Genomic DNA, 14,126 nt, shown 5'->3' on the forward strand with positions numbered 1-14,126 from the left:
TTAATGCAAAATGTGAGTTGTGGACACCAAAACAAGCTTATTCAGTTTGTTTGGGTTGAAATAAGCTATGAGAATAAACGTTAGAAAACATGAGTAGCTCTCGGCCATTTTGATTTTATAGAAGTAGCTCTCAGGGGGGAAAAAAGGTTGGAGACCCCTGGTTTATACTCAAGATTAAAAAAAACACCACACATACCCAAGTGTTTGTTATGTTGAATATCACAGCTCAAAGAAAAGATCTGAATTACTTTCAGAGAGTGCAGGCAGAAATTTCAGCAAGCTTGATAAACGGTGACTAAGGAGATATTAGCATGGAAATGAAAAGGTTATCCTTTTTTATTCTTGTTAAGGAGATATTGGCCTGGATGTCACAGGTTATCCTGTGATGAAACAGTTCCACGCAAAAGTTAGTGAAATAGATCAGGATAGTAATTGACCTACCCAAGGAGTAAGAGCATGACAACACACAAAACCGCGATAAGGGGAGTAACCCGGTTAAGGCAGGAACCTGTTATTTTTTTTTTAAATCTGCGTTTACATGGGCAAGTACACTTTTAAAAGTAACCTTCTTTTTGTAAGTAATGACTAATGAAACTAACTAAATATGTTATGTAATGCATAAACAGTGAATTACTTTTTCTTTTTTTTTATGAAAACTGTACATTCGACTGGCTAGCATTTGTTATTAAATCCTAAGCCCAAATATCAACCTTTATTAAACTGACCTGAGACATAGCCAAGCATGATCATTTTCTTGCGTTTTATAAATACACTCGCTGTGTAAGCCTGTGCTATAAAAAGCCCGGACTCCTAGAAACCATGGATTCTGGCACTTCAATCAATCAATCAATCGCATCACTTGTGCATTAGTGGTTTATCAAGGTTCTCTTTTGTTGGCGGTTTCATTTTGCCAGCACGCTCACCCCCCTTGTCTATCAACAGCTAAGCGAGTTTCTCTCTCGTCGGAGGTTTTGTTTTGCTGATGTGCTCACCCCATTTGTGTATTAGCGGCTAAGTGAGTTTCTCTTTTCTCAGCGGTTTCACTTTGGCAACAGAGTCTCTTTCTTTGACCTTCATGCTGTAGCCTAACACTTCCGGACCTTACAGACAGACAGACAAACAAACACATACACACACACACACTTCCACGCGTAGACGTTTATATATAAGTTTTGACCCTTTATGTGCTGTGAAGTAAATAACATCCATTCCCTTTTTACATCTCGTGATTCATGGTATGGACACTGGCCACTGAATCACCACATCACACTGTTTTAACATGTCATATATCAAATAGCTGGATTAAAACACATTTTAGTAATATGTTCCTGTTACCAGATTGCATGTAGCACACTCTTTACTGATTGGCTGTGTGACTGAGTCCTGCAAAGGAGCAGCGCACCAGTACGTGTACTTCTTGCCTCACACCCAGTGTTGCTGGGACAATAATAATACGGGTATTTTTGCTTCAATAAAATAAAACTACTTAATACAGTAGTGGACATTTTAATGTGTTACCCCAACACTGCTCCTGAGATATTGCTGCTGAGCTTAGCACTGTACATTTATTTACTGTAAATTTATTGATTTCTGAAATGCTGAGACAGATTACTTCAATAAGGAAAAGGAATAATGTGATCTCCCAAGCATTTGTCTCAGGATATTCATCTTTGTGGCTGCTGAATGCATATGTGAAGCTATGAAGGCAAACAGAGCATGGCTGACAGTCGCAGACTACGAAATTCTTAACTAATGTATAACCCGTTTAAGAGTTTACATAGCCAAATCACCAAGTTTACTCGCAAAGAAATCTCTGTCTTTTAAGCTGGTGTTGGCTCCATTAAGAATGTTCTCTTTCATTTTTATCATTTTTGCCAATTGTCTATACATATTGTTAAGCAATGCTATTAGTGTAAACAGTATGTAACATTTTTTGGGTTATTTCCTTGTGCTGGCCTGTTCTTTCGAACACATGGAGTGAATCATGGTAATATGAAAATATAAAAATTTGACCAGAATAATAAATCTGAATTGTGTAGGGTAATGTGCACAGTACTTTTAATTTGAATTTCAGCTTAGTTTAGTCATTGCAAAACACTATGATGTTTATACTTACACAAACATTACGTTTGTACATTTCAAAAGAAATTTTTATGACGCCCTAATAAATTATAACAAGTATTTCCATGAAAGGCATATAATCAACTATGTTGATGTCTAATTTTAAAAATGCCTTAAGACTTACCATCTCAACAACTTTACCCCTTTAATATAATTTTCATTTTTATACGCATCCTGTAAAGCTGGTACAGTACATGTTTAATTGCAGACTGTCAAATTTGCGCAAAAGATTTACATAACGATTTTAAATGTACTTGATTATGTAAATACTTTAAAAAAAGTTTCTTAAGTGGGAACCCTTGAGTAACACATTCTTAGGCTTTACATCATTTCATGTATTATTTGGCAAAAAATTCCAACTCATTTAAGGTGTGGAATTATCACTAACACTTAGACTAAATGTGGAGAAGCAGTAAATGAAAACAAAGATTGTGAAAAACTAGAGTGATGTGTGTACAGAATGCATAAGCACAAACAACAAAAAATTTTGGAATGAAAAAATAAATGACTGAAGCACATACCTACAACAGATATCTTATAAAGAGGACGTAGCTTTTGGCCATATTGCTCTCCTGGCACAAAGTCACCTAGTCCGATAGTGCAGAGCGAGATGAAGCAAAAGTAGAATGAATCAAGGTAGCTCCAGGTCTGCTCAATGGAGCTGAAGATCGCAGCTGGTATAACAAAAAAACATATCACTGAAATTAAAGCCACAACAATAAAATGGACCTTGGAGGCTGCCTTGTGCTGCCATCCAGAACGCTGCTGACACTGCCCAATTGGAATGTATGTGAAGAAATACATGAGTCGTTGCACACAGGCGGTCAGAATAAGCATGGTGAAGGGTACTCCCAGAAGAGCAAAGAAGATCGAAAATGCCTTTCCACTGTCTGATAGTGGAGTTGTGTGGCCATAACCTGTAAAGACCAAAAAAAAAACCAGTTAACATGTGTAATGGTATTAGAATTTTAAATGATATAATATATATTAGTCTCAAATTAATCAATCATTCAACTATGCAGTTGGAACACTTTAAAATGTGATCTGTTAACAAAAAATTTTACTTGAAGTCACTGGAGCACCATGGACTCTCTCTTATAATATAGTTTGTATTACAATACAAACAATACAATACTGTGAATTTCCCCTTGGTTTTAATAAAGTATCTATCTATCTATCTATCTATCTATCTATCTATCTATCTATCTATCTATCTATAATCACAGATACCCAAATTTTAGGACTAAAAATACTTTTATTTCATCTCAAAAGCTCAATTATTTTTTATTTTCTCAAATAACTACCCAATGGATCTTATACCTACCTTAATATGGGTAGTCTCTCAGCACTACAAATAGAACACTGGCATACAGTTTCCCAACTGTTTTTTTTTTATTTATTTTTTTTAAAACACAAAATGTAATACGACATTTAAATCTTAAACATCTTATACAAGAACTTTTTCTTTTCTTTGTAATATTAATTTTTCTGTTTTATTTTGTGTGAACTTTTGTTCTGAACTTTACTAAAACTTTTCAAATGAGAATACTTGGATTGTGAATTATATTGCATACAGTTACGTGTTCCACTATTGGCTGAATCATTCTATGAAGTAAGCTGAAGCTGCAGAATTTTGGAAACTTTGAAGTCACAAGTATTTCATCTGTCTGTAAAGACCATAACTTACAAACTTACAAACACATTATTATCCAACCCAACAACAATGTGAAAGTCGTTGCTAATTGAAAATATTGGTGGAGGGGGGCTGATGATACATTAAATCACTTTGCTATAAAGAATAGATAATTATTATACTATCTTTTGTGATGCATAGCATTGACTGGCAAAATTCACCAAAGTATTTGCGGTGTTTGTTGGTGTGCTTTTCGCTGAATATTTTTCTGGAAATTTGCAATGCGGCCGGCTTGGACAAACATTTTTTTCCCCTCAGTGCCAGTTGATATCACAGAGCTTTAAGAAAGTTCACGTGTGTATACTGTATGCATACTCCACTTCACATCGCTCTCCCATCTGCTTTGCACATACTTGATGTCATTACTCCAGCCAGATTTGTCATGCATGTATTAAAATAAAATAAAAAAAAATTGCAGAATTTTCATTTGAGGAGTACATTAGATGACTATAATGAGAATATTATGAAAATGCTTTATTGTTTTGCATTAACTATTTATACATTGTATCTTTACTGCTAGATTACGTTGAGCATGGGAAAGGTGCTATATAAATAAAATGTATTATAATTAATTTTATGTTCCTTGCTATGTAGTATTAATCAGGGGTCTGTTCCAGAAAGAGAGTGAAGTCAGGGAATGTAAAATTAACAGACCTGTGCAAGATCCCAAGGCAGGTGAAACTTTGTTTGCTGTATTTCATCACCAACAGAAACCCTGTGGCCAAAATAATTTGCTTTAACTTCTCACCTACCTGAGAGTTATCTTTACTGAAAGGAAAATACATTCCTGAAAACGAATGATGAGCAAATCTTTAGGTCAGTAAGGCTATGAATTTGCCTTTTCTGGACAGTTGGAATGGAAGCATTATCCTGTGTAGGTTTTTAGGTGTGCCAGAAAGCAACAACACAACACTATAAACAAGTTAAATTACCTCTTTGTTGAGAAATGAAGCCATCTATACAGCGCTTTAATTTATAATTGTGACAGTATGTGTGGAAGTGTCCTTTTATTAATTTAATTAATTTATGATCTACATGACAAAAGTTTCTAGGAATATTTGGAAAGATATAGGACTTAAATCTAATACAAATTATTTTTGGAAAAGCTTCGCTTGCGTGTATATAATGTTAAACATATTAACATGACAGCTTTCATGAATTATTTGCGTCGTAATCATACAGCTTTTGTTCCCCCCAAAATCTTATATTGTAAGAAATAGATCAACATCAAAATCTGATGACAGATGAGCCTTGGAATCAAGCAAAACAAATTTAAATTAAAAATAATGGTGTTTTTTCAGAAGAGAAGTTAAATGACAAATAGGATGTTCCCTCACTTAAGGGTTAAGAGAGGATATTTTATGTTTATGCACATCCTCTGCTAATCAACATGTTTCATAAGCAACTCCGAAAGCTACAGGAACACTAAAAGGGCATCCTGTACTTCCTCAAACTTAGGTGAAATATCATGTAATTAAAATAGCTAGCTTCACAGTGAGGGACTCTGAGCAAACTAGTATAATTTTTAATGTTAAGGTACACTTGGATATAAATTGATATGTGCAAATAAGGTCATATAAAAAGTAGGACTGGTTATAAAGTACGTATGGTTGGGCAATATGACCGCAAATGAATATTGCCAAAATTTAACAAATTTAAATCAATGGTGATAATTATTTTTTTTAAAACCAAAGTAAAAAAAAAAAAATTAAAGTGGTATTTTTAAACAGAGTTTAGTTGTCATAGTACCGAGATATCTAAGCAAGTGTATTACATGATAAGCTGAAAGATTATTTTAAACATGCAAAACTATTAAAGCTGTAAACACCTCATCTCAAGGTCTTGTTTATTTATGGAATATTTTAACATGCTGTACAAAGCACATTTAAAATATTAAGTATGTAATAGATTATATAATGCAAACTAAATCTGTTTCTCATGTCTTATACATTTTCAACAAAATCATGCTAGAAATATGTATCTTCTAAAAAAATATATATATATATTTTATACTTAAATTCAACCAAATATTGCCTGGTTTAACATAAAAAAAACAAAATTAATTTTTTATATGTCTGTGAACTTTTAAAACTAACTATGAAATAGTGTTACAGTGGTATTAGCTATTCTGCAGGGAAGGTATAGTGTGCACAACATACTGTCACTTTGTCCAGGAATTTTCCTCTGCCTTGCACCTGATGGGACAAGCTAAAACATTCCCATATCTCTGCACTGGATAAGGTGTAGGAAATGGATGGAGAAATTGTTGCTTTGGGAAATCACTTTGGCTATGAGTGCATTTGTCAGTTTCTATCTTTTTTTAGCTATACACTCTGTGTATTGCACAAAATAGTTGTGTTTCATGTTTCAGGTAACAAAACAAGCTGCTCGTGTTATGTTTAGTCACAGCACCAGTTGACATTTTACTTCTGTTTGATCAGTATCTTGTTTGCTGTTGCGAAAGTATGACCAAACAACACACGTTGCATCTTATTTAGATACCAGCTCATCTTCATTTGTCTCCGACTCATCCCTGGTTCATCTGGGAGCTCATAAGGGCTCACATTGTCCGACGCCTTTCACACTGCTTTTGTTCTGAATGACCAATGAGGGCTGGACAAAGCACAAGCTCGTGAGTTGACCTAGGGGGTATTTTTCGTACAGGGATAACTCGTTTAGCTGGATGTAATTGTTGACGATTTGGCCTGATCCTGGATCTATCGGTTTTTTTGAAACTCTTGCTGGAAGTGTTGTCATAGCAACACATCCTAATCCTCAAACCTGCTCGGAGCAGGTTTGTTCGATGTAAACAAGGATTAGCTCACACACTTAATCAGTGTCCATGTGTGGAATTCATTCAGTCATGACTTCTTCGTTCATGAATGAAGTACCAATTGATATCAGTACGCAAATTATAAGAAGAGAATTTCATAGAGGGGTTTGCGCGATCGGCAAGATCCTTTATTGCTCCCGGAGGAAATTCTTTTTGAAAGATACCGCTTTAGCCGAGGGGGAATATTGTACCCCAAAAATTTATTAGGACCTTATATTCGAAGTCAAACTCGGTGAAGTCGGGCTCTCACAACCACACAGACAGTATGCATTGCTTTGAGGTTTTTTGCAAGCGGAACTTTTTTTATATACTGTAGGCGATGTGGAAAATCTATCTAAAAGTGCAGTTTGCCAGGCAATTCGTAAAGTCTGTTTGGCTCTGAAAGATTTCCTTCGGGTTTTCATTGTGTTTCCTGGACACCTGCGTGTGCAGACAAAAGAGGCGTTTCATGCCATTGCAGGTAGGTAATAAACAGGTAAAAACACCCACAGTTCCATAAAGAATCTCACAATCAGCCTAACATTCTCATTACCCAGGATTTCCAAATGTGATTGGGGCACATGGGACTGATCAGAGTGGAGTTTATCAAACATTATTTGGAAAATGTACCTCTCCTCCCGATGAATAATCAGACACAGTGTCTTCATCAAATATTTGACCTTCGTCAATATCCCGTAGGTCAGACACAAGTTCTAGGGATATGACATTCCCTGCAACTGACCCAACAAAAAAAAAAAGAGGGCTATATGGAACATACCAGTGGCACACATGGAGGACAAACATATGCAATGACCATCCTTTACCTGAAATGAAGTGATCACTGCATCCTGCCACTGGTTCTGGGTAAGAGCTTCCCCTTGGAATGCCCTCAGAAACAGGGCGATGGGCATTTTGCTGTTTAGCCAACTCTTCTGCTGGGGTTAGGTCTGGACCTCGTGGACCTCCACCTGTTTTTTGCTTGTCTGCCTTCTTATTAGCTTTAAAAATTAAGTGTTTTTTTATATTATATATGATTATTTATGTCAACAATTCTTTAAATAGTTATATATACACCAATATTTACCAGTTGGAAGTATATTCTTGTACTTCACTATAATCTGTTCCCATGTTCTCCTTGTGCTCACGTTTGATCTGGAATTATGACACATTAAATAATAATTAATCTGACACATAGGAAATGAAACGCTGCATTCAGTAAGTACAATGAACACTACTTAGCGTTTAATTTGTCGGCCACTTTTTGCCAGCGGTCTTTTCTGGTTTGGGCTGCTATTGCAGTGTTACCCCTTGTGCATATTAAATCTTGAAATTCTTCATGTCCTTCGAATAAAGGTCCTGCTCCGCTTGTGTGGAAAAAAAAATGCGGCCGTTCTTTCGTCATTTTGTTACAGCCTATCAAAGACTTGCCGATCATGTTTTCTAGACTCAATATATACAGTATGGGCTTTTCAATCAGCGCGGGCGCGCGCATTCATCTCGGTTGATTAGATACAGCTAGACTAATTTACTACACACCTGCGTTTGAAAAACCGACTTATCCAGGATGAGTTTCACTGGCATTAACTCATCCAAGATGAGGCATCTGATCTCGGATGATTTAAGCGACGTACGGAAAATACCCCCCTGGGGATTCTGGAGCTTTTGTTTTGTTTGTTTGTTTGTTTTAAGGGGCAGACTAAACAGACATCAGGAAAATTAGTTAGGTAGGAGCTTATAATTGTTGTTATAGATATATTTTCGGTTTATTGCCCCTATTATAAAACACTATTGGGCCTCTGTGTAAACTTGCAGAATATTTATTAAGTTTAAGACTGATATATTACATTTTATACTGTATTTCTCTTAACCAGTAATTGTTCTCTTCTATCGCTCACTAAAAACATACAGTTGAATGGACAGGAGAAAAGAAAGGTTTAAGGCTACACTGCAAGTTTTAAAAAAAATAAAATAAAAAAATCTACATCCCAGAGGAGGAGGGGGAGGTTGGCAGCATACGCTGATTACAGCACATTGCCGCACCAACCACATGACAAACCACCCGGATTGAGATCAGAGTGCAGCCGTGCAACGGGTGACACCTCAGCAACACACTGAAGAGAGTGAGGTTTTTTTTACAGTGGCTGGAGTGCCAATCAAGCATTTCCCTGCAACTTGGAGGACCTGCTTGCAGAGCTGGATGCAGGTTAACGTCATACCCAGGACAAAGCAATTGCAGGTTAAGGGCCTTGCTCAAAGGCCCAACGGAGTAGAGTCACTTCTGGCATTTTACAGGATTCGAACCAGCAAGCTTCCAATGGCTGGTGCAAATCAATAGCCTCAGAGCCACCACTCTAGCTACAGAAGAGTTGCCATATTTTAAATAACAGATTTGACCCCTGTTGAATAAACATATGATCGAGAATTCTTCCAAATTAGACAAATTTTTTTTTATTTTATTTATTTATTCATTTTTATTGTAATCATTCCATACAAATAGATCAATTTATAACCAAACTAAATTGAAGACAAATCAAACCCCACCCCTGAGAAGGAGAGCTTAGCCAAAGGAGAATTGCTTAGGGCTTTTTAATAAGGCAACAATAAACAAAAGAAAGGGAGAAATAAATATATAGTTAAATAAGAAATGGAGAAGTTAAATGCGGTAATAGTTATTTCTCTTATTATAAAATAATATTGATTAGATTCTGCCAGGTTTTGAAAAAATTTTGTACAGATCCTCTAACTGAGAATTAGATTTTTTCCAATTTCAAATAATATAAAACATCGGTTTTCCACTGACTTATCAGAGGAGAGTTAGGATTCTTCCAATTTAAGAGAATAAGTCTGCGTGCCAAAAGTGTAGTGAATGCAATCACTGTTTGCTTGTCCTTCTCCACTTCAAGTCCGTCTGGAAGAACACCGAACACAGCTGTTAATGGGTTAGGAGGAATTGTGATACCAAGGCTGTCTGAAAGGCACTTAAAAATTTTGGTCCAAAATGATGTTAGTTTGGTGCAGGCCCAGAATATGTGACCCAGTGAGGCAGGAGCTTGGTTGCAGCGTTCGCAGGCTGGATCTTGCCCTGGAAACATTTTGGACAGTTTTAAGCGAGACAGATGAGCTCGATATATAATTTTCAGTTGAATAATTCTATGCTTTGCGCATATGGAGCTCGAGTGAATTCTCTGCTTTGCTACCTTCCACTCCTTTTCTGATATACTAGGGGGCTCCACCCCCTGCTCGCTTCGCTCGCCAACCCCTGGTGTTGGGAATGAGAAAGAGCGTGATGTATGAATGAGATATAGAATAGTGTGAAGGTGTAGATGATGCAAATAGAAAGCAAACAATAAAGTGTGTGGCACAGTGTAAAGGTTTATTGGAAAATTTCTTTGTACACGCCGTTTAAGTGTAAAAGGTAATTCCAGGTCAGAACTTGTAAGTTCAATGAAGATGGTTATTGTCGTGATCAGAGTCAAGTTTGTCAGAGCTTAGAAAGAGTTGTGTCTCTCCAGGAAGTAATGCAATGACTTGGGTATTTATGTTTTCCACATTAATATTTTTTGGACATAATATAGTGCGTTGTGTTAAAAGGGGCATTTGGTCTAATGAGATTGCTGTTTCAAATCTGTCTGTAACTAAGTCGGTGCAGATAAAGGCTTGAGGAATTGTAATAATATCTGGGTGAAGTCTATCTGTATTGGTGAGTGTACCATGTCCCAGTTGTAATAACCAATTGTTATGATCTGGATGTGGACATCGCATGTTTTGTACTAACTGTATCTTTTGAAAGCAATGCCAATTGTCTGCGTATGTTAAGGTGCACTGAACAATAGCTGAGCGCATGGAATGTGGAACAATAGCTAAGCACTGTCTAAAATCTCCTCGTAATAAAAGTACCTTTCCTCCAAAGGGAAGATTATTATTCATAAACGTTTGTAGAAGTTTATGAATGGTGTTGAGTAAGTGAGTGGATGCCATTGTACATTCATCCATAATTAACAGTTTTGCAAGACGGATGTCATGTGCAGTGCCACTGTTAATGTTCATAGTGGATATCGATTTGTAGGATCTAATGCAGTTCATAAAGATTTCACTTTCAGGTACATCGTTAGTTAGAAGCTTCTGTAGATATTCAGGATATGAATGTAGCGCGTTTATTTATTTTGTCCCCTCGCTGCCGTTTCTGTATGTCTGAGACGGGAGGTGTTTCGTTTTGAAGCCGTGCCTGTTTCGATGCAGTAGTGTGAGACGCGCGCTGCATGCGTCCACGTTCAGTGTGTCTGTCCATTTGGGTTCGTTTCTGTAACTGTGTTAGTTGAGCTTTGCGTTTTTGGAGCCGAGACATTTTTTCTTCCAGTTTCAGAAGCGCGTTGGAGCTGACGTGTATTGTTTTTTTTCATGCGGGTTCGTGTGTTTGGTCCCGTTACTCGAGCCGTATCGGTTTGTACCCGTGATCGTGAATTCATGAATTGTTTGTTCTTCAGCGTTAGAAATATGGATAAGTAATAAGGAGGATCGCACTCACTGTTAATATGGAGCCTTTTCTGCGGTTGAATGGTTAATAGTGCCTTATTGTAATGAGATCCACCTATGCTGCAGTGTGAACGTGTTGAGATGACGTATGTTTAATACGGACGGTTCATTTAGAAATGGGGCTTTGTGTGTAGATTTGTGCATATTTGCGCTGTTGATTTGTTTCAGGGTGCACTGTTCCAATGCGATGCAATATTTGTCCACATATGCGAAAGCAGTATGGGCCATTGCCTTTTGGTGGCCTGATATTTACTCCGGTAGATGCAAAAGTAAATGAATTATTGTAGGATCTAATGAAGTTCATAAAGTTTTTACTTTCAGGTACATCGTTAGTTAGAAGCTTCTGTAGATATTCAGGATATGAATGTAAAGGAGGCAGTCTAATCTGACCCTTTTGACAACAACGTGTAAATTCATTACTTGTATTGCCAGTTGTTTCTTCAGGGAAGTTAAGTGAATGACAATGATTGCAAATGACATTCATTAATCCCAATGAATTTTCCTCAATAGTGGACTCATTATTGAACGCGTTGTCAGCTAAGTGGCGAAAGTCTGCGGACGGTTCCTTTAGAAATGGGGCTTTGGGTGTCAATTCTTATTGATGTTAGTGTGTTTGTGGGTCTGAATCGTCGTTGTTGTGAACGTTTCGTGTGCCATGTCCGTAGTCTGTCCCGTTTTGTCTCTAATGGGCTTGGTGTGGCGGTCACGGCTTCTTTTTTTTGGTGTGGTAGGAGCTTGTTGAATCCTCCTCTTTGTGTGCGTCCCGTTTCATGTGCAATGGGATTCGTGCGGCACTGTGTGCTTTGCCGGCGTTTGGGTGTTGCTTGGAGGGGGTGGTGGGATTAGTGGGGCGCGAGCGTCTTCTTTCTTTTTGTGTGCCAGGGGCTTGTTGAATCCTCCTCTTTGTGTGTGTCCCGTCCATTGCTTGTGGGGGGGGGGGGGGGCTTGGAGGTGGGTGTGGGATTTGTGGGGCGCGAGCGGCTTCTTTTTTTTTGTGTGCTAGTTTCGTGTGCAATGGCTTTCGTGCGGCGCTGTGTGCGTCGCCGGCGTTTGACTCCTTTTTTCTGTGCTGACTCCTTTTTTCTGTGGTCGCGGCTTTTCTGTGGTCTTGGCCGCCTCTCGCGGCGCCTCATTTCTTGGGGCGCCTGCGCAGTACGTCTTTTTGCGGCTACGGCCCATGGCCGGATGTCCCTGCGTCCATCCGGTTTAGCATTCTCGGTTAGTAATGTGGATTGATTAAGAGATTTTCTTCCCAATGTCCTCTTGGATCTTTGAAAGGTAGGGACTCTAATAGGATTTTATATAATGCAGAAATGGTGTTTAATTCCTCGAAATTGAGCAGTATTTTTTCCAGCATTGTGGAGGGTATGAGGTGGGGAAAATCAGGGAATTTCTGTTTAACAAAATATCTAATTTGAACATAGTGAAAGAAATGTGTAGCTGGGAGGTTGAATTTTTAACGTAATTGTTCAAAAGATGCAAATATGTTGTCTATATAAAGATCTCTGAGCATTTTAATCCTGAAACTTTTCCAGGTATTAAAAACTGGATATGTTTGTGAGGGTTGAAAGAGGTGGTTCTCTTGCAGAGGTGCCACAGATAGAAAGCATTTTAAGATGGAAAATCTTTTAAGTTGGTTCCATATTCTGAGTGAGTAAAGCACAATTGGGTTATTAGTATATTTGCGATAACTTGCATTTATTGGAGAGCAGAGCAGGGAGTATAAAGAAGTACTACAGGATTTTACTTCTATTGCGGACCAAGCCTGTGTATGTTTATATATTTGTGTCCAGGTTTTTATGGCTTGTATGTTTGCTGCCCAGTAATAAAACTGAAAATTAGGTGAAGCCATGCCACCTTCTGCCTGATGTCTTTGTAGGGTCGCTATTCGGATACGTGGGTGTTTTGAGTTCCAAATGAATGAGGTTATTATTGAATCTAACAGTTTAAAAAATGATTTATTGATATATATTGGAATGTTTTGAAATAAAAAAAGAAGTTTAGGAAGGATATTCATCTTAACAACGTTAATTCTTCCGGCTAGAGTGAGATGAAGGGTTGACCATCTATGCAAGTATTGCTTAATTTTTTCCATACAGACGGCAAAATTTTGTTGATAAAGAGCTTTACGTTTACTTGTGATATTTACCCCTACGTATTTAAACTGATCTGATATGGTAAAAGGTAGGGTGTCCAATCTAATATTATATGCTTGTGAATTCACTGGAAAGAGTATACTTTTATTCAGATTAATTCTAAGACCAGATATCTTTTGAAATTCTGTTAGTGCTGTTAAAACTGCAGGGACAGTGTTTTCTGGGTCTGATATATATAAAACCATATCATCTGCATATAGAGAAATTTTCTGTTCCAGTCCTTCTCTTACAATCCCCTTTATCTGATAAGAATTTTGGCAGTGAACCGCCAGTGGTTCAATGGCGACTGCAAACAGCAGTGGCGACAAGGGACATCCTTGTCTGGTACCACGTTCTAGCTTAAAGTAGTCTGAGCAAATGTTATTAATACAAACTGAAGCTTCTGGATTGGTATACAGTAGTTTGATCCATGCACAAATATTCGGGCCAAAACCAAATTTCTCCAATGCAGTGAAAAGGCAGTTCCATTCAATCATATCAAATGCTTTTTCTGCATCTAATGATAGTAATATCTCTGGGGTGTTTGATTTTGCTGGTGAATATATAACATTAAACAAGCGTCGGAGATTGGAAGACAGGTGTTGGCCTTTAATAAATCCAGTTTGATCCTGTGATATTACAGAGGGCAGCACTTTCACCATCCTTCTAGCTAGAATTTTTGAGAGTATCTTAACATCATTATTCAGGAGTGAAATTGGTCTGTATGATGCACTTTGTAACAAGTCCTTATTTTGTTTAGGAAAGACGGTGATTAATGCTTGATGAAATGTTTGAGGTAGTATTTGGTTGTCTCTAGCTTCTGTAAATGTTG

The 14,126-nt window shown here is 37.5% G+C and overlaps 1 protein-coding gene across 1 annotated transcript in view; it reads right to left on the minus strand.

Annotated features, from left to right (window-relative positions):
- The window catches only part of kcnk6 (potassium channel, subfamily K, member 6), a 50,616-nt gene that overhangs the window by 8,093 nt on the left and 28,397 nt on the right, over positions 1 to 14,126 (minus strand). The window contains exon 2 of the mRNA XM_028796519.2: positions 2,643 to 3,038. Coding sequence (XP_028652352.1) covers positions 2,643 to 3,038 — 396 coding nt within the window. The remainder of the gene's footprint in view (positions 1 to 2,642; positions 3,039 to 14,126) is intronic.

Source organism: Erpetoichthys calabaricus, chromosome 1, assembly GCF_900747795.2.
Source record: "Erpetoichthys calabaricus chromosome 1, fErpCal1.3, whole genome shotgun sequence".
NCBI classification, from domain to species: Eukaryota; Metazoa; Chordata; class Cladistia; order Polypteriformes; family Polypteridae; genus Erpetoichthys; species Erpetoichthys calabaricus.